General features: G+C 42.4%; 1 protein-coding gene across 3 annotated transcripts; it reads right to left on the bottom strand.

The window, feature by feature from the left end:
- Nucleotides 1-4,372: 4,372 nt before the first annotated feature.
- Nucleotides 4,373-14,484, bottom strand: Spc25 (SPC25 component of NDC80 kinetochore complex). 3 transcript variants are annotated; one of them, XM_075984405.1, is made up of 7 exons: nt 14,359-14,484; nt 13,406-13,555; nt 13,246-13,311; nt 11,320-11,466; nt 9,693-9,797; nt 6,927-7,025; nt 4,373-5,036 (listed from the first exon to the last, which is right to left on the bottom strand). In XM_075984405.1, the coding sequence occupies exons 2-7, from the start codon at nt 13,545-13,547 to the stop codon at nt 4,912-4,914; spliced, it is 684 nt and encodes a 227-aa protein (XP_075840520.1). In that variant the 5' UTR covers nt 13,548-13,555; nt 14,359-14,484; the 3' UTR covers nt 4,373-4,911. The 3 variants fall into 3 exon arrangements, with proteins under 3 accessions (XP_075840520.1, XP_075840518.1, XP_075840519.1); XM_075984403.1 differs by having other exon boundaries at nt 14,313-14,465; XM_075984404.1 differs by having other exon boundaries at nt 14,303-14,464.
- Nucleotides 14,485-21,110: the final 6,626 nt, after the last annotated feature.

Below are 21,110 nucleotides of genomic sequence, written 5' to 3'. Positions count from 1 at the left end.
TGTATGGTGTGGTGCGCTGAGGGGTGTGTGTGTATGTGGGGTGTGTGTGTGTGTGGGGTGTGTGTGTGTGTGTGTGTGTGTGTGTGTGGGTGTGGGTGTGTGTGTGTGTTGAGACAGGATCCTACTACCCAGCTCTGGTTTATTTGGAACTCACTACGTAGACCACAGGCTGGCCTTGAACTTGTAGAAATCTGCCTGCCTCTGACTCCACCTCCCAAGTTCCGAGATTACAGGCTGAAAAGGGACATGTATGCAGCTTCCTCAAATACATTTAATAAGAAGCTTGAGAAAGAAAGCAAACTCCCCAAAGGGCAGCAATACTTAATGGATGTGTTACGGTAGTCAGCCGCTTGCAGAGAATGGAGATCACACACTCTAGGGAATGAGATTTAGGATGTTGATGGAGACACGCATCTTACTTCTCTGCCAAAAAGAATATGCTTTCAAAGCATCTATATTTGCATTCATTAAAATCCTCTCATTTTCCTGTGCCCTCCTTTTGTCGAGGTCCAGCCTCGACATAAATTATCTCTCGGACCAGCGGGGAGGCGTGAGAATAAAGACACAACTCACATCATTTTATTGGGAGGGAGTTCTCAGTGATCCCTCACGAAATCCTGAGTTCACATCTTCAAAATTCACCCGTGTTTATTCTCCAAACAGCTTTTATACCAAAACATAAAGGGAAGGGGAAATTCATTAGCATTCCGTTTCCTAGGTAGCGGGGATTTAGGTCACGTCCACAACTATGGCTGCTTTGTCATGTAGACTGAATTAACACCTTTTCCCTGGGCAATCTTTCATAGTTACAAAGAAGAAGCAGGTGGCATTGGCTTATCTTGACTCTTTGTTTAGGATGGTGTCAGTTTCTCTGGAAAGGCTAGGCCACACACCTTCTGTGTGGCCAGGAGCAAACTGTGGCCTCAAATCTGGCCGCCATATAATGTAGAAATATGGACCTGTATAATATGGCCCTACACCTTTTTCATTAATTCACCATTTTTAAAGGGAAATTTTCAAATGGGGGAACATCAATGGTCAATGTGTCATTACATCCCTAACTAGCGCATAACTAACACAATAATGTCTGGTACAGACAGCGAGCCTCAAGGAATTCAAGTACAACTTACTATATGAAACATAACATAAAACCTAGGAAAGCACTCCAAAGTTGTTCTTTGTTTGTTAGTTGGTTTTTAAAATAAACCTTATTAATCAAAAAAACTTGCAAGTAAATAAAAACATAACACAAAAATTAACCAGATGCAAAGTCTATACAACTCAACAGCTAGAACAGGCATTCAGAATGGCGGCTCTGAACGCTTGCTGTTAAATTTTACACTTTCGCTGTCAAATATGTTTATGTACTTATCCATCACCCAAAACAAAAAGCCCATGGCAGAGTTAGACCGAGAAAACAACTGGATTCATGCCCTGTTTCTTGACTCACGTCCATTCCCCGTGAATGGACGTAATATAGGAAGTAATGATAATGGGGGCCCGGAGTGAAATTTTCAGAGGGACCTTTCTTCGTACATCTGTAGTGTTTCGTGAGGATGCAAATGGTTTCCTTGTTTGGGAATGCTGCTGAAAAAATGTTATTGCAGCTGGGGTATATAATTTTTTATGTCTCCCCCCCTTTAGTATATTCCTCCCTTTTCCTCTGACTTTTTCAAGAGTACCCTGCAGACAGCCTGAGGAAGGGTAGTGTGTCCTGGACCCAGAGTGAGGAGACTGAGTCCCAAGCTCAGTTTCTTCTCCCAGGGTACCTCATTGGTCGAAGAGTAGCAGGAGAGGTAGGTGCTTCAATTTAAAGTCACAGGTGGCTTCTCATTTCAAGTCCAGTGATCTGAGACTCATGTCATGGTTTTGGAACCTGACAGACGAAACCTATGTAAGTTTCAAAGAAACATGGCAAAGGGCATGTGCAAGAGTCCAGGCTCAGTCTGCTCCTTCCCAATACTCTAGCTAAAGTACAATCCAAATAGAGTTTGCTATGGCAGACTTATTTCAAAATGCTTTTAGCCAGTGAAGATTTTCCAGTCATACAAATTGGGATTTAGGACGAAGTTAAGAGTGTATTAGGTGAAAATTAATAATACATACAAGTCTCAAAAAACCAAAAAAAAAAAAAAAACTAAAAAAAGCAAAAACTAAAAGACCACTTACAATGGTGCTAGCTGACCCTATTCAAAACAAGCCATCCTCCTGGGAAATGCCCTGGCCTAATGTACCATCTCCCCTTAGGCGTCTCTGAACCCATGTTGCCAATCAAATGAGTCATCTGTAGTAACTACCAGCAAAATAGATCAATTGCAATAGTGACAAGTCATTGTTAAGAATTACTCGAACACAACACTGATATACTCTAATAGTTGATATCTAAGCTAGCTCTCCGTCAACTAATGTGGGCAGTTATGTCCCGTGTGAATATGCTGGGCAAGGTTGGCTCACCTGATGCCACATTGTGGTGCCACATTTTGTCACACTCCACCACTCAGTAACAGTATACAGTTTAAAATTGTAGGACTTTTTTTTTTATAGCCATAACAGCATTTATTAATGGAAAAGAAGGAGAGAGGGAGAGAGAGAAAAAGAGAGAGGGAGAGAGAGAGGAGGCAAAGCCGTGTGTACACCCGGAGAGAACAAAAGAGAGAGAGATGACAGGCGGAGGTCAGAGGTAAAAAAGGAGTGGGCGTGGCTAGGGCAGGGACCAAAAGAATAACATTCCCACATCTTGCTTTTAATCAAAAAGCAAATTAGATGCTCCAGTTTGAAGGAATTGGGGTGGCGAATTCTCAAGACTGCTTCTGGCTGATCGTGGGTGTTGTCTTTTGTAGAAGGGGAACCCGACAGAAGGCTGGGTGCTGGTCACATCCTGGCATGGCTGGTCTCCTTTTGACCGGTTTTTATGGCATGGGAATGTCTGGTGTCCGATTAGAAGCCGGTGTTGTTTGGAGGAGTTGTATCCAGGCAGATGGAACATGTGGGTCGTTGTAGAAAAGGTCCTCAGGTTCTGATTCTGCCCCGGGAGGGGGCTTGGAGTCCTGGATGGCCCCTAAAGCCGGAACTCCGGCCCCGGGTGCAAGTCCGGGGCGGGCGAATCATCCGAGTCACGGCACCAATAATATTCTTTTTTAAAAAAATGCTGCAAGATCCCTGTGGCAGTAGGCATCAGAAATGCTGTAGGTCCCAAATGGTGGTAGCGGGCCATGTGGCGGCAGGCAGTGGGCTCTGGGAGCAGCCAGTCCCAGGCAGAGACTGCTGCTGGTCTCCAAGCAGTGGCTGGTCCTAGGCAGGGAGACACATGGCAGGCGGGCAGGAGACAAAGACATGGATAGACACGACATGCAGGGTGAGGTTGAATGTTTATTCAGGGGGTTATGGAGGAGGAAGGGTGAAGAGAGGACAGAGAGAAAGGGGGAGAGAGAGAGAGAGAGAAGAGGAGAGGAGAGGAGAGGAGAGGAGAGGAGAAAGAGACAGAGAAGGGGGAAGCGGAGAAGTGGGGAGAGAGGCAGAAGCGAAAAATTGTAGGACTTTTTATTTCTAAAATTTTCCATTTAATGTTTTTAGACTGTTGACCATGGATGATTGACAACATGGGTTCAGAGACGCCTAAGGGGAGATGGTACATTAGGCCAGCACCATTGTAGGGGACCCAGACGGAACAAAGGTAGGAAGAGTGCGGTGCCATCCTCCTGAAATCTAATGCCGCTGCTGTCACTGCCCATGGACACTAACCTCTCCATGGAGACTCACATCAGTTACTCTCCAGTGTCCCAGCCTTCAGCCTGAGACTGGCACTTGGTCTCCCATTTTCTGGGGCTTCAAGTTTCACGGCCTAAAGAGCTACTGAGTTCTTGGCATCTCCTGTATGCACACCGCTCTTGAACTACTCGTCTCTAACCATGCAAGCCAACCCAGTAAACCTCCTGTAATTAGGTAATGTATTGTTTTTGTTCTTCTAAAGGACCAAAATATATTATTGTTGTTTACCTCTTCGTGTGTTTAACTTACAAAGATGAATGAATTCTACGATATATATTTCCTTTAAAAACTCTTGAGTTGTGTGCATGCAAGTAGGCACACATACCGTGGCACGGGGGGAAGTAGGAGAACAATTGTGGGGAGTCCGTTCCCTCTAATATGTGGGTCATGGGATTAACCCTAATATGTGGGTCATCAGGCTTGGACACAGGTACTAGTAAGTTAGCTCATGAATTTTTGTTTCACTTTTAAAGGGCATGTTTTACTTATCAATCTTCCTCAAAGATTTTAATGAAAATAATTGCAGAAATATACCTGTGAGGGAGGAAACCATTTCCCTTCGACCCTCATAAATTCATACTGAAGAGACAAAGACTGGTTCAAAGAGAAAACTATCACATTTATTAGCACACACATGTATATTGTACAGGAGACCCCAAATAAAAGAACACCAAAAAGGTTCAGCCTCACGTTTGTGCAGCATCTTCAACAGAGAACAGTGAGATCTGACAAACATGACAAGTTGGACTTCTGGCTTCCAAAGTTTGGGGAATTGTGGAGAATAAGTTTACAGGAATAAGTTAATAAAGCTAGCTTGTCCGTCTCTCCGGTGACATGTCTGAAGAGGTAAGCGATCTCTTTTGCGGTTAACTTCCATCTTTCTTTGTGGGTATGAGGCTAGATACCTTATCATTTTAGGTCCCGTGTTTAGGCAAATTCAGGAAGGGCACAGCCGTTTCTAACTCTGCTGCTGTTTAACTGGTTTTAGCCCACAAGTGTTATGTCAAAGGGCATGTTTTGGGATGATGTATTCTAGTTTCCTTCATACCACACAAAACACTGAAGAAGCAGAGAGGCAAAAGACAAAAATTCTTTTAGGGTATATATACAATAACAAAGCAGAACAAACCTACTATTTCTACATCAATTATGAACCGTAGCTATAAAAGCTTTCCGAACATTAGCAAGAAACGCTGAAAAATTGTTAGTCTTCCTGACCTTCTCCTGAAATTCTGCTATGCACTCAAGAGGAGGTGAACAGTCGGACACTGGAAGAGAGAAGAAGGCACTTTAAATGAGGGGCTCTCTATACCATGGAGAAGGTTTCTAATGTAGGCTCTAAGCTGGTCTCAACGACAATTACACTTTACTGAAATGCTGGGCAGAAACTAACACACTTGAGTTTCATAGTTATCTCTTAGTCCTTTCCTTCCTTAATCCCTAAGGACTCAAACTGTGAGATTCGGTCCCACCTTGAATCTGAGCATGGTACAGAGGACCGAGAGCCGAGTACACTCGGTGCTCTTTCTGCCATCTTTCACACACGTTTTGTTTTAACTATCAGAAGTCATTTTCTGTGCAAACCTTCAGTTTGACTTCTACGTTTCTTGTCACAATATAAAAGAAAAAAAAAGCACTTTTAATGCCAATTCTTTTTATCTTTGTTTTTTTGAGACAAGGTCTCTCTATATAGGTGTGACTGGCCTGGAACTCTATGTAGATCATCTGCTTCTGCCTTTTAAGTGCTGGAATTGAAGACAGGAGCCCACATACCTGGCCTTAATGCCAATTCTTAATAATTTATGATTTTTGAAAGAAATATCCAAGATTTTCACACAGCAACTGTTCCAAGAGTGGCATTTACAGAGTCCACTAACTAAATGAGGCAAAAGCTACAAGGTACAAAGAGCCTTGTGTCAGCTGCACAAGTAGACTATAGCAATCTCCACTGAGAGCTGCCAAAAGAACAATCCCGCTCTTCCTACCATCAATCATCTCCTTTGTTCGGGAGGAAGGACTTGGCCACATTAGCTTTCTGGCTTTGGTAGAGTTTGCTTGGACAGGACCATAACAGAGGAGCAGAGGACTTGGTTCAAAATTCATTCTGGGAGCTTTAATTTAATATACTATCAAACACTATGAGGGTCTTTAAGTTGTCTTTCCTGTTCTATGATACTCTGATAAAACAGAGAAAGGCCTTATTCCAGCTCACAGTTCAAAGGTCAATCAACCATGGTGGGGGTGTCAGGGCAACAGAAGCATGCAGCAGCTGGCCACCTGATCCCCACAATCAGGAAGCACAGAGTGGTGAGGTACTGATGCATGCGTGCCCCTGCTCAGCTCCACACCACGCACCTTAAGGTCTTCCTGCCTCAATCAACACAATCACGATAATGACTCACGGCACATGATCATTGTGACACACTAACATCCAAACAGCCTATGTACCAATAATACACAATTTAGAGAAAATCGAAAAACTAGGAAAGAGGGTTTGGGAATTTGCTCTAGTACTTGTTTGACTAAAAGACAATTACTAAAGAGAAAATCTTCAAATATTTTGTGGATGAAGAGTCTATAGGATGACAGCTTCGGAGCCGAGCAGCACGCTGGGCATCTATCTGCCAGCTACACAACTTTAAAATGACACTGCAGGTAAGATCATTTTTATGAACACCAACAATTCAAGGACTAGAATTAAGACGACACAAACATACTTGTACCTGCTTAGTGTTCACGCTGTTAGCGATCACACACACATTCCCTATAAACTAAAGGCTCTCTGACCTGCTGCAGAACCAGTTACTAACCTGCGTTGGGGATGAAACAGCCTTTAAAGAAAATATTTTGAGCAAAATAAATGACCGCATTTTGGTTATTTTACACACAGTGGCAATGACTAAACTATTCATACTGCCAGTCAGTTTCAGCTTTAAATTCCCTGCAAGGGCAATCAAATTTACATATAAAATACAACGAGCTTTGGCCCCCAATGCATCTACATGGCAAAACTATCTAACATCCTTTAGAGGACTGGACCTCAAGAAGAAACACTGAAAAGGAGACAGCTTGTGCAAACAGTAGTTTCCTTATATTATGAATCAAACAACAGTTGAGGGCAGTGATCTGAAACAAAAGCAAAAGATGGGAATACATACCTTCATAATCCCTGGCTTCATTTAGGCATAGGGAAAACATATATGGTCTCTCAGGCTTCTTAGGGTCAATATCAGTGAATATAAACTGCAATTTATCACCTGAAGAGAGTAAACCATTTAATATGAGAATTCTTAGAATGCCAAGGCTCTCAGTAGAGATAAACTCACACACACACTTCTTTGATCAGTATGAACACTGTTGTGTATCCACTTAACCAGCATCTCCAAACACAGAACTTACAAATTTGTCTAAATGACATTAAAAGCAGACAACAAAGGAAGAACAGAAGAGGTGGACGTCACTGACATTAACCTTTTTTTCCTTCAAAAGATATTATCAAGAAAATGAAACTCACAAAATTATGGAAAATATTTGTAAATCAAATACCCACTAAAGCTTGAATGCACAGAATACATTTTTAAAAACTCTAAAAATTTGAAAACACAAAAGCTTTTAAGAGATTTAAGATCACTGTAACCAGAAGAGTAAACAATCAGTGTCAGCTCCTTCCCCTTGCAGAGGAACAGTTAAACACAACACTGTGTATGTGTACACTACATGCACACGCGCAATATATACACACATACGTTTCCCAGACATAAAAAGGAATGAACTTCTCATACATAACTACAGGATGGAAAAACCTTGGAAATACAAAGCTAAGATGCAAAGGAACAAATATTGTACAATTCAACTATATAAAATAGCTACAACAGATAAGATAAATTCATGGAAACCAAAAAATAAAGTCAAGGTTACTGAGAGCTTTTAAAAATAAAGTCAAGGTTACTGAGAGCTTTTAAAAAATTTCTGTTTGGGAGCCAGGCGGTGGTGGCGCACGCCTTTAATCCCAGCACTTGAGAGGCAGAGGCAGGTGGATCTCTGTGAGTTTGAGGCCAACCTGGTCTACAAGAGTTAGTTCCAGGACAGGCTCCAAAGCTACAGAGAAACCCTGTCTCGAAAAACCAAAAAAATAAAAAATAAAAAAAAGCTTAGTTTTATGCTACACGTACATTACTACAATAAAACCCATATTGTTAAATGAATTTATTTTGCATTTTTCTAGTTACTTTACTATCCAAAAATACCTTGATATGCTTCCAAAGAAGTAAATGCCTGGCTGCTACAATGTATAAATTCACACACATTTTAGTTTCTTCTATAGCATAAAAAATTAAGCAATCTTATTTAAAATTCTGAGTTATAAAAGGAAAGCTTCAGAAACTTAGGGAAGATTTATCTTACATCCAACTTCAAAACGAAGTCACTGTCAGCACACCAGATTTTAGAATGTTAATGCCAAAGAAAATTTGGTGATATACTCAGCTAAACTAAATGAAAGGTTTAACCTGGGTTTTTTCTTCCCGAGTATATACACGAGGGCCTTCTCTCAGAGTCACCAACAGGCAAAGAGACTTCTGTGCCCATTTGTGGGTTGGTACGTCCCCCTGCAGGGCACCAAGCCATCTATCGGTTCTCTAGTGGACACCAGCTTGTCACCCTTTTATTTATTTCAATTCTGCTGTTTAGGTTAGCACTCACTCCTCTGGTTCAGTTGATCTGCATAAGTCAGGTAAACACTTTACTTTTACCAGTTTATAGCAAAGGATGCTACTTGGTTGCAAACACACACTATGCCCTTCCCACCATTATAATCACACAGACTGTAAATAAATAAATAAATAGATAGATAAATAAAACACTTAAGAGGGAAAGAGGCTGTTGAGAGTCGGCTCATCAGGGGGAACACTTGCCACTAAGCCTGATGACCTGAATTCAATCCCTAGAACACACATGAGAAAGAACTCATTCTTCCAAGCTATTCTCCGACCTCCAAAGAGCGCAATGGCACATAGGTACACACACAATAAATGACTTTTAAATGCAATAAATAAATAAAATATAAAATCTTATCTATGTTAAGTATTCACATCCAGGGGAAATATACACAGGGTTCACAACTAACTGGTTTAGGCATCTACTACATGTCTTTTTAAATTTTCTTTTTTCAAGACAGGGTTTCACTGTTTAGCTCTGGCTGTCCTGGAACTCTCTTTGTAGACCAGGCTGGCCTTAAACTCAGAGACCCTCCAGCCTCTGCCTCCTGAGTGCTGGGATTAAAGGCATGTGTCACCACCATCCAGCCCATACATGTCTAAAAACATATTCCCTGTGAATTAAGGAAGGCCAGTACATAGACTGAGTACCCTCACTGACTCAACAAGACTCACTGTGATCTTGGTAAGCCCCCAAATACTAACTTATAACCAATTAACATATATGTATATAATAGCTATAAAAATATTTATGTGCTTTTTAATATAGTAATTCCCTCCTTTTAGGAGAATTTTGTGATAAAGTGTATGCACTATTTCTAAAGTTAGCAAACAGGTACAATCCAATCACTCCTAGCAATCCAGTTTACAAAAAATAGAATAAATCACGCTTCATTGATGGAAGGAGTAATTTCACCAGCATTCTCAAATAGCCATTCTTAAGGCAACTGGAGATGAAACGAACATCAGGGAAAACCACAGCAAACATTTGCATGCCTTCTGTTATTTGTTTTGACAATCATGTCAAACCGCTTTCATCAGAATCCTAGCTAAAGAAAATAGTCATATTTAGATTAAAGGCAGACACTGGCCTATTTCCTAAAAACCTAATGATGTGCTTACTAGTTTAGTTAAAAATATCTCTTAGATTCTTTTCTTCTTTAGATAAACCTTGTCTAATCTTCTATAGACCAGTTACAATAAACTTACCATGAATCTTTCTAATTTCTAGTTCAAGGTGATCTCTATACATGTCCGCGGATATCTGCAGCCGTTTCAATCTCTCTCCGTTAGCTTTGTTAGCAGTGGAAATTGCTACAATTCAAAAAGTGTTCAATATTTCAGATAATTCTCAATCTAAGGCTTACTGAATTAATATTAAGAAACTTGAAAACTACTAAAAAGTTACACCAGGTATAGCAATCTGTTTATATTTATTCAGCTTCCAACTAACAAATAACAAGAGATGAAAGAAAAAAGGATTGCTTGAGATACGGATAATCAGGCCAGGAACTTGTATACCTAGCCTGTTGTTGTTTACTGGCTAGACAAATAAATACTAATTGCTTCAAGGGAAAATACTTTATTCTTCTAGGCATAGCTGCTTCCCACGAGAATTCAGCCTCATCTCATGTTGGTTAACAAGTAAGTCTAACTAAGAGACGGCAGATGAGAAGTACAAGTTCACAGTCTAGTCTTGGATTGAGAACTGTCAAAGAAAGCATTAACCAGGAGATTTGGAGTTCGTAGGCAGTACATTTCCCTTCTAAATAAAGCATTTATTTGAATATGAAAGATTTTACAGAAAGGGCCTTTGTAGTATGAGTGTTCCTAAACCCAACAGAGATTAAGAATCTTTTTTTAGCCTTTCAGTTCTACACACACGCAGTCTCATCTTTCTCTTGCCGAAACCCCGCTCCTTCTCGATAGGTGAACTTCCCTAACCTTTCACATCTTGTATTTGTGACTTGTTGAGGTTAACTGAGTTTCCTGCAGGAGCAAAGGTTGAGTTTATATTGGGGCAGGCGCAATTTGTTATCAGTAACTACACCACTGAAGACAGCAGTGACCATTCCTTCCCCACAGCCAATACTGTCAGTACTTCTTTGAGGGTAGGATCTCATGGGCCCTTCTTTCTATCTATGTTGACTGGCCCACACTCACACAGTAACCACAGCTGGTAAGAGCTTGTAAGCGCACTGGCCACGCACATCACATCCAGAAGACACTGCTTCATAGCACCCCTCCCCCAGCTCTGGGCCTTCCATTCTGTGGCGCTCCCTGAGCCTTGGCAGGAGGAGTGTGATACAGATGTCCCTTCTAGGGCCAGCCACAAACTCTCTGTACTTTCACCAGCTGTGAGTCTGTGCATTAACTGCCTGGCAGAAATTTTATGGACCATAAATGTCTGCTAAGTCTTTTTAAGTCCTTAAAAAGTTTCTTCAACGCAGGTACAGCATGGTGATGCATGGCTGTAACCCCAGCACTCGGGAGGTAGAAGCAGGAGGACCAGAAGTTCAAAGGTATCCTTAGTTCAAGCTTGAGACCAGCCCGGGCTACATGAGACACTAAAGGCTTTGTCCAATTTCAGAGTAACACAGCATGGGGGTCTGGTTGTAACTGAAACTGGACAAAACACTTTAAGCAAGACAATAATCACAGAAAGAAAACCAAGCCCGCTTGGTGACTTTAGTGACGCTGAGCAGAGACGCTGGGTTGGCTCCGCCCTGAAGAGTCGTCCGCCTGCACAGACACGGAGCACAGCCAGAAAGATGCGGCTGTGAACCACCCTGCCTTTGAAGTTAGCTGACTAGTTTAAATGTAACCACAAACTTACTTTCCTTCTTCCTACAATATTCTTCCTTAAGGTCCTGGATATTTGCTGTCAGCCCTTCCAATTCTTGCTTCTTGTTTTTTACTTCACCGATCATCTTTAGCAGGTTATCTTTCTTTTCTTCAATGAGCTTATTCTGCTTACGGAGCTCTGCAACAAACACATGGCATTTAACAGCACACAGCCTACTCTCTGACACATAACTAAGAAAAACACAAAAATCACTGACTTTCCTAATACATTCCTTTTGTACTTTGTTTTGAAGACAGAGCCTATGTAAACTTAGGCTGGCCTCAAACTGACCATGTAGCAAAGGCTGGCCCCAGACGCAAAATCCTTCGGCCTCGATCTCCCTAGTATAAAAAGTACTTTGATGGATAAACATCATGTAGTGACTCAAAAATCATAAATGTTATAAGAGAATTTGCTTCATTAGTTGTCTTTAAAATAAAATTAAAAAATGCTTCTAAAATTGAGAAAACTGAATTAATTCACAAACCAGGAAATGAGAAGCTCATGACCCCAGCAGTTCTAAGAGAAGAGCCCACCACAGAAGATAGTCCAGCTCTACCGGACAGCTTTGCACAGTCTTTGCAGGAAGAGCTAATTCTAATGCTTTGCAAGCTTTTCTGGAGAAAACGGTGATAAGATTGGCAAACCTGACGAAGTCAGCATAACCCTGTGACTAAAACACAGTAGACACTACTGTGTCTCCACTCACAGCTAGCTTTATGTAAAACAGTCAGCACCAATGAGAGGACTCAGTAGGTAATGGCGCTCGCTGCCAGGCCTGTTGAGTTGACTTCAGTCCCACATGACGACAAAGGAGCTAATTCCTGTAAACTGACATGAACCATGGTACATCCATTGATCCCTGGCACCCCATAAACTGGGTGTGGTGGTGCACACTTGCAATCCCAGTGCTCAAGAGTCAGAGGCAGGAGGGTCAGGTCACCCTTCACTACAGAGAAAGTTACACAGCCAAGAGTATTTATTAACACAAATTAGACTCAAAGGCTTGGGAAAAAAAGATGGGGGTGTGGGGGGAGAGAACTTGTGAATCTGAGAAGTTGTGGGGAGGGGAAGGATGAATATGACCAAAACACAATATACAAAACTCTCAAACAGAGAGAAATCCAGGGGCTTAGAAAGCTGGCTCAGTGATTAAAGGCACTTGTGCTTTTGCAGAAGACCTGGGTTCAGTCTACATGGAGGCTAACAACCATTTGTAATTCTTTTTCCAGAGGATTTGATACCCTCTTCGGGCCTAGAAGGGAACTGAATGAATGTATTATACATTTAATACATGCAGGAAATACCCATACACATAAAACAAAAACAAATACATATTTTAAAATATATATTAAAAACAATCCACTAAAAGCAAATATGGTTAGATATAATAAAAATATTAGGAAAATGTATCATATGAGCAGGCACTGGCAAAACATGTTATATAAATTAAGTAACCCTCTTTTTTTATTTTACTGGGGATTAAACCCAGACCCTCAAAAAAAAAAACAAAAACGTTAAACCAGTCACTCCATACCGTCCCCCAAACTACACCCCCAAGCACTTTTAAAGTTTTTATCCTGAGATAGGCTCTTACTGAATTGCTGAAACTGGCCTTGAACTTTCAAAGCTCCTGTGACAGTCCTCCAAATAATATAGGTAGGTGCCTCTGGGCCAACTCTACCGCTACTGTTTTTTGAGGCAGGGTTTCTCCGTAGCTTTGGAACTAGCTCTTGTAGACCAGGCTGGTCTCGAACTCACACAGATCCGCCTGCCTCTGCCTCTCGAATGCTGGGATTAAAGGCGGGCGCCACCACCGCCCAACTTTTTTTTAAACAGTGATTCTTTTTTTTAATTATGATTTATTGATTTATTATGTATACATTGCTCCTCCTGCCTGTACAGGTCTGCACGTACGGTTTTGATATTCCAGAAACATCTCAATCATCTTTTCTTCTTCCTTCAGTTTCAAAGACAGCTTTTCTGAAAGACAAATTGCCATAGAAGTCTCAATTCCGCTGAAGTCCATCAGTAAGAAGAACAGCCAGGGGAGCAGGCTGGGAGGTAAGGGCAGTACCTGAAAGCGCTCTAAGGGAGTCCTTGAAGGCATCTCTGAGCCCCAGAATCTGGCTAGGATTCCCACTGAGGCCGTTTCTGAAGTTATCTCCAAATTCATTTATGCTCTGATTCAAGAGGATCAGTTCGTCTTCGAACATCATGTCCGACGCTGCAAAACAGAGTACACATGTAACTGTAATGGACTCCAAATAAGCCGAGTATATACCCGCAGTTTGGCCTTGTTACAGCATAATGGGGGGGGGGGGGCAGACGGATCAGTAAAGGTCAATCTTCAGCAAAATCCACGTCCAGCCTGAAATACCTGAGACCTTATCTAAATAAATTAAAAACAGCAGGGCATGGTGGTGTACCCCTTTAGTCCAGTCTGCAACAAAGACGCAGAGGCAGGAGGATATCTGTGAGTTCAAGGCTAGCCTGGTCAACAGAGAGCTCCAGGCCAGACCCTGTGTTTAAAAAAAAACAACAAAATATCAATAGCCCCAGTAGCTAGCAACTGGGTAGTTCCAGCCACGTGGGCCTAACTATGGTGAAAGCCGTTCTGAGAGCAGTAGCATGAAGGGAGGTGTGTGCGGGGTGGGGGGGGGGGAATATTATCCAAATATGTTGTATGAATCTTCCAAGTCATTTTTTTTTTTAACAGAACCCAAGTCAACTTCTCCTCCTAAGGACCCGATAACAGGCAAGGAGACCCTAAGAAGCTGGGGGACCGACGGTCTGGGTTTTCTGCACGAGACCCCCCGCCGCCAACAGGACCCCACTAACTCCTTGCCTGCGGGGGCGGGGAAGGGGGCGGGGCGACCCGGTGACCACCGGATGACGCAACCCGAACCCCGGGGCTAACAGCCCAGACCCGAGTTCCAGGCGCGGCGGAAAACGCCGGCAGACCTAAGCCGACCTTCCCTCACCGCGCGCGAGCGGCGAGCCCCGCAGCCCTTCGGCAAGCTCCCCGACCTGGGCGGCCAGAAACGCCACCGTCTTCTGCAGACCGGACACGTCGGGCAGGAACCAGCAGGCCGTTCCTCCGCGGCGCAGAGTTTCGATTTCAAACTCTGGACCGCCGCTACCCGCCAGTCAACTCGCCTTCTGATTGGCTGGTGGCGAAGGCTCTCCGTGCAACGATTGCTTAAAATCGGCCTGAGGAATTCTCGCGAACAAACATGGAGCAGGGCATTCTGGGGTTCGTAGTTCTTGTCTTAAGACAGGTTTGGACTGAGTCTGTAGTGAGCTAGCAAGAAGGGCTTGCCACGGGACGAAGAAAAATGTAAGAATTGATATTTAACTGCATTCTTTTATAAAATATATACCCCTCTTTGTTTTTTTGTTTTTTTTAAGACAGGGTTTCTCTGTAGCTTTGGTGCCTGTCCTAGAACTAGCTCTTGTAGATCAGGTTGGCCTTGAACTCACAGAGATCCTCCTGCCTCTGCCTCCCGAGTGCTGGGATTAAAGGCGTGCGCCACCACCGCCTGGTTTAGCAGGCATTTTCTTAAACTATCTCCGCCAATCCATCAGATGTTGACTTTTAAAACTACTGGTCACAAGAACAATGTGCTTCCAGATTTTACAGAACTTCAAACTGAATGGAACCAGAATACTACCAAAGTAACCCATGCTCCCTGAAGAGAGACACGTAGGAGACACCAAGCTATTTTAAAACACATACTTTAAAAGTAATAACAATAATGAAGATTTTAAACGAGGTGTGATAGTTTGAATGCAATTGAGCCCCATAATCCCATAATCTCATAGGGAAAAGCACTATTAGGAGGTACTGCACTAATAAATTACTCAATTAAAAAAAAGGATGAATGATATCGGCATCAGAATGGGAGAAGACAGGACATTGCTCAATACTCAGAAAACGTTCAATGCCAAAAGAAAAATCCTCAGCTTTTGGAAAATGTGGTAAAATACACATGACAGATTATTTACAACCTCAACTCTTTTTACACATCCTAGCATTGATGCTGTACTAACACAGCTGCACCTACCACGGCTACTCACATCCCCGTGTCCACTGGGCAAGAATCCCATTCTCCATCTCCTGGGCACTGGCCGCCACTATTCCACTTTCTCTCTCTAAGAAGCTGGTTGCTAGTCAGGCGTGATAGTTTGCACCTGTTCCCAGTACTAGGGAGACTGAGGCAGGAGGGTTGCTGTGAGTTGGAGGCCAGCATGCCATCCTGTCTCCTGGAAGAGGAGGAAGGAGAAGTATTAATTAAGATTGTAATTCAGAGATGAGTGCCTAGCATGTGTAAAGTCATGGCTTCAATTGCCAGTAAAGTTTTTAATTGTCTCTTAAATTTAAGAGTGGTCATTTGAAGCCAGGCATGGTGGTTCTTATCTTTCACCTCAGTGTTCATGAGACTGAGGGAAGAGGATTGCCATGAAGTTGAGACCAGGCATGGGCTACATAGTGAGTTCCAGTCCAGTCTGAGCTATAACTTGAGACCCAGTTTCAAAATAAAGGAAGGAAAGGAGGGAGGGAGCCACCTCTGCCCGGCTATTTTACTGCTTTTAAATGAGGTCTACTAATTAATGCAAACATGTTAGCACCATAGTATTATCTCCACTATATTCTCAAATGTCATTTCCCTGTGCAAGGCCCAGTCATGGGCTTCCTCGTCCACAAAACTTTCTAATCTCCTTCACACAGACTGAAAGTTCCTCTTCTTCTCCCTGTTCAAGTCTACGGGCATAAGCATGGGTGTTTATGCGGCTGCCACAAAGCCTCTACTAGACTACAAGATCCTTGCTGTATGATCTACCTCTGTCCTACCCAGAACAGGTGACTATCAGAACCTGTCAGTACTTCTCAAAGCTAAGGTTCAACACCCATAGCATCACCACGGTTTGGGAGTTCAGTAGACATGTAAATTCACAGGTCCCGCTCAATTACAAATACATCTAAGACTCTGGAAAGGGGTTCCTGGGATCTTGGTTTTAACAAGTTTAGGTGAGCAGGATGCAAACCAGACTTTGAGACTACTGTGTTGAAAAGTAAGTGCTCCCGCGGCCATCGAACGCATATGCGCTCAGCTGCACAACACACCTTAGCTCCACCAAGAAGAACAGAATGAAGAGCACTATTCCATGGGCAACGCTGTTGGTTTCTCCTGTGGGCCAAGCCTCGGCTTATGGATGTGTAGGTCATGATCAGTTCTAGAGAGTAGTTCCTAATGAGACTAATGGAAGGGTACCTGAAAACTGTGGCAAGACAGTTTATAATAGTGTCATTATGGAATGCCAGTATTCCTGGGATGCTAGCCAGAATGGAGGTAATTATTATAAAAGTCACTAGAGTCTCAACTCTCGAGTCTGAAATAAATCCACTTACTCTGCAAGGTGACGCTGGAGAGTTCTCGAATATGATTTATTGTAGAAGAGGCAGATGCGTTTGTTAGGAAGGGATAAAGCCCACGAAGGCATTAAAGGCCTGGTTTTGTTTGCTGCCAACACAGGAGCAGCGCTAGCCAAAGTCAAGCATGTCTGCATGGCGCTGAATTGCAGCAGGAACTATAACTGGAGACAAACAGTTCATTTTATGACAAGAAGATATCTTGTGAGTTTTTTTTTTAATATTTGCTATGGCAAAACATACTGAAAAAAGTCTGCACTGTGGCCTCCAGGTTGCAGTCTAAAACCAGCAGGGCTTGCTTAAAACCCAGCGAGAATTTAAATAAAGCAGAATAAGAACATTCTGGAGAGAGCTGAAAATAGTCAATTACTAGAACTAACTTAGAAACAGGGCAACAGTAGAGGGTTTTGAGACTGGCTACATTCGTGAAAGGAAACACACCACACCACGCAGTCATTAAAAGTAAGGAAATCATTAACACAAGCCAGTCATTCTGGGGAGGATGGCATCCTGAAGTCTCCAAGGAAACCAGGGAGGGATGGATCCTGGGAACAGACACACAGACAGAACAGGGACGCCAGTAAACTTAATTTGTTTGGGTCGGGGCTTCTACTGAAAATCTGCAGAAAGCTGTGACCTTCTTAGAAGAAATGTAAGGACAAACATTTTAGCTGTGATTCCAGAAAGTTCAAGACTGGACCCAAACCACATACTAAGAAAAAATTTTCTTTTTCACACACACACACACACACACACACACACACACACACACTATGCATTTTTTGGCATAGCAGAATTCTAGTTGTTGGAAGCCTAGAGAAATAACTGGAGACGAATCCCACAGCAAGGCGAGGATAGACTGATCTTGAAGGGAATGGTGCTTGGCTGTGTAGTAGTCTTTGCTTTGTGTGGGAGTTTTCCATTTATATGTATGTGGGTGGGTATGTATGCCCAGGTGAGCAGAGTCTCTTTTGTCTTTCTGCCATGTGTGTTCCTGAGCTTGAAGTCAGGTTGCCAGGTTTGGCAGCAAGCGTTCATAGCTGTTGAGCCATCCCAATGGCCTTGGCTTGATCTTCAAATGCAACATTGGACATTTCATGTTTATTGTGGCTGTTTTAGAGATGCCTTTGCTCTTTGGCTAGGAAGTGTAATGATAACAATCAATTCGAAGACTCAGATAATACACAGATGTGGTAGAGTACACCTCTAGCCCCAGAACTGGAGATTCAAGGTCAACCTGGACTCATTGTTTCAAACAACAACAATAGTGAGGAGTCTAGGTAATTAAACCTCACAATTTGTGTGGGGAAAAAGGGCTGAGATGGAAAGGTGAAAGACTAAGAAGCACAAAGACAGGAAAGGAAAGGAAAGGAAAGGAAAGGAAAGGAAAGGAAAGGAAAGGAAAGGAAAGGAAAGGAAAGGAAAGGAAAGGAAAGGAAAAAGACAAATGCATGATGGAGACAGGTACAGAGGAACACCATGTAAAGGCATGTGGAGATGGTGATAGCCATCCAAAGGCCAAGGAGGGGCCATGGAGCAAACTATAATAGTGTTGACTCCTTCATCATGACTTCTACTTTCCATGCTTATGAGAAAATAAATGTGTGTTTATTTTAGCCACCCAGTCCGATGCTCTCATGGCAACTTTAGCAGGGGAACATGATGCCCTAAAAACGAATGCCTGCTGAGAAAGCACATTGAGCAAAGCCTTAGCAAGCTATGATGGAATAAGAAGATTCAGCAGATTGTATTAAAGGGAAAAGGACATTGAGATGCTTTTGCTTCTGTTAATTATCCTATAATCTACAGAACTGGTGTTCTCTGGAGACACAGGGTCTGTCTAAATTAACTACCTAAGATGAAGAACAAATCCGCAGTCAACTTCATCACAGACCATAGACTCTGAAATGTTGAATGAGCATGAAGTTTAATTTTTAATTGTAAGACAAAATGTATTTGATATCATTTATACCCTGATTTAAGGACATGACACTTCTGAAGAAAATGAATGTCATGAATTATGTAGCTCAGATACTTCTTAGAAAAAGAATAAAGGGAAGTTATGTCCTTTCTCATGGCTCATTAAAGAAATTATGGAAATTAGAGAGCCTGAATATGCAAAACAAAAAAGCCTGAAGCATAGATGTTGGTTGGTCAAGGCAGATGCTGCATATGGCTTGTTTGAGCTCCGTCATTCTAAGCCCAGGTTCTACACCAGAATCACTCACTTGGAGTATTTTTATATAACCAATGCCCAGATCCCACCAGTAGAATTCAGCAGATATGGGTTGAGACAAGGTCATTGCCCATGATAGCCTGAGGTGTCTAATTGCCAGCTAAGAATAATTCTTCTAAGTTCACATATGTTTCTCCCTTGTCAGAAGAACTATACTCACTGTAAAGCGCCCCCAAACATTTTTAATGGCCAGTCAATACATTTCTTCCAGGAAAGGCAACAAAGATCAGCAGAAACCCATAGGGACTGCATGCCCATCACACTGTTCCTGTGGAATGATGGGATATCTGGAAGAGCCTCACAGAGACAACTGCAGCCAGTGAAGAGAGTTTCTGGTAAAGGAGGCTCTGACCCGGAAAGACAACTGTCTGAACAGAGGGATGAGTAGGGTGTTACTGGCTGCACCTTCAGCACCTGTAAGGGTTGACTTTACTCCTCGCCAACCCTACTCGATAGAAAGAGAACCTCACCCTGACAGTGACCTCTAGGTCTCCATGCGGCACTCTCTTCACCCCAGCTGCTTTTTTTTGGGGGGGGGGGGGTGAGGGGGTGGGGGTGCTTCTCATTTACTTCTGACGAGCAATTCTCAACAATCCAAATGGCTGAAAATCCCTGATTGGTGGGAAGCCCTTGGGAGTCAGTTCCTTTGTCCCAGTGCAGTTTTCCAAAGCTCACAGCTGTATTGTGTAGTCAGTTAAAAGCAATATAGAGCCAGGGAGATGGCTCGGTGGTAAGGGTGCTTGTTCCACAGGCCAGATGACCTGGGTTCAAGCCCTCGAACCCTCCACGAAAACAGAGAACTGACTCCTGAACTTTGGCCTCTGACCTCTACAACTACACCATGCTATCTGTGCACCCATAGACACACAGACATACATACATTGTAATAATGATAATTATAATAATAGTTTAGTCCTAACACATTTCTATAACCTAAGTAAGTCAAAGAAGTCTGCTTTTTTTTTTTTTTGGCCTTACACTCAAACATGTAAACACCACATCTCCCTCTGAGTTCATGTACTTGCTGTATCTTGTCTTTGCTCCATACATATCCTGACATTCTTTGATACTGAAGATCTACCCAATCATTTATTTCTCAAAAGCCATGATCAGAAATGAATCTGTTGAATCATAAGAAATTTCAAATAAAAAAAATCGCTCTCTTGTTTTCCTGAAAGACACAGTAGACTAGTCAGAAACCCACAGTCTATCTGAAATTAAAATGCATGGCTTTGAGGCTTCTTTGACGAGGAATAATTATTTATGTCGTCTGCTAGCCAAGCATAGAGATTGCTAATGTCTGCCCTTGAGGGAAATGAACTGTGTGAACAGTTCCAAGCAAACACGGTCCAACTGTTCATGGGAAAGGAGGAGGCAGAAGAAATCCATGGGCTTCTCTCCAGATTTCCCCCAAAAAATTTGTGATTTTCGATTAATGATCAGGTTTCAGATATATGTAGTTTGACTTGGAATATATTCCAAACAAATTGGTTACTTTTTGTAGAACTTACAAAAAGAATAGAAATACTTACTTTGACTGAATTATAAGTGATTACAAAACCCACTAACACATATGCTATGATTAACCAAGGAGTTAGCGGGACAGTAGTGTGACTGATGAGTCTAAGGACCATTTTGATAGTCCCACTCTAAGTACCCAAAGCACCCGTAGGACTTCCCTGTTTATGAGAGACAAGGGTACCCAAACCCCAGACACTACCATCTTTTGTAAAGATGAGAGCCCAAAACCCAAGTTATATCAGAGTATTTCAATCATGACTCTTTACTTGAGTTAGGTTTTACAAGAATGACAAGTCTCTACTTAGTTAACGGTTATATTTAAGTACAGGTGAAATTTGTATGTCTTTAATTGCAGGATATTATTTGGGCATCGTCCTTACTGGTGGATCCAAGAAACTCAGATTTACCCAAATCACTCAAGCCCACGTCTTGACCAGTTTCCTACTACATGTGAGACAGGTCCAGGTAACAATTAAAGCGACTTCACTTTACGGACACTATTCTAAGCTTTATGCATGATTAGCATCCTATGATCATATGATAGCTAGGATCTCAAAGAACGTGTCATGAGTGGGGAAGCTTAACACTTAT

The sequence above is a fragment of the Microtus pennsylvanicus genome, chromosome 9, assembly GCF_037038515.1.
Source record: "Microtus pennsylvanicus isolate mMicPen1 chromosome 9, mMicPen1.hap1, whole genome shotgun sequence".
Classification (NCBI taxonomy): Eukaryota; Metazoa; Chordata; class Mammalia; order Rodentia; family Cricetidae; genus Microtus; species Microtus pennsylvanicus.
This window is presented reverse-complemented; position numbering and strand designations above follow the sequence as displayed.

Bases quoted from the DNA above. Each gene is read 5' to 3' on its own strand.
- Spc25 (XM_075984405.1), bottom strand. From the start codon at position 13,547: ATGATGTTCGAAGACGAACTGATCCTCTTGAATCAGAGCATAAATGAA. The intron at 13,312-13,405 runs GTACTGCCCTTA...TTTGTCTTTCAG, and splicing joins CTCCCTTAGAGCGCTTTCAG to AAAAGCTGTCTTTGAAACTG. The intron at 7,026-9,692 runs GTAAGTTTATTG...TACTCTCTTCAG, and splicing joins AGAAATTAGAAAGATTCATG to GTGATAAATTGCAGTTTATA.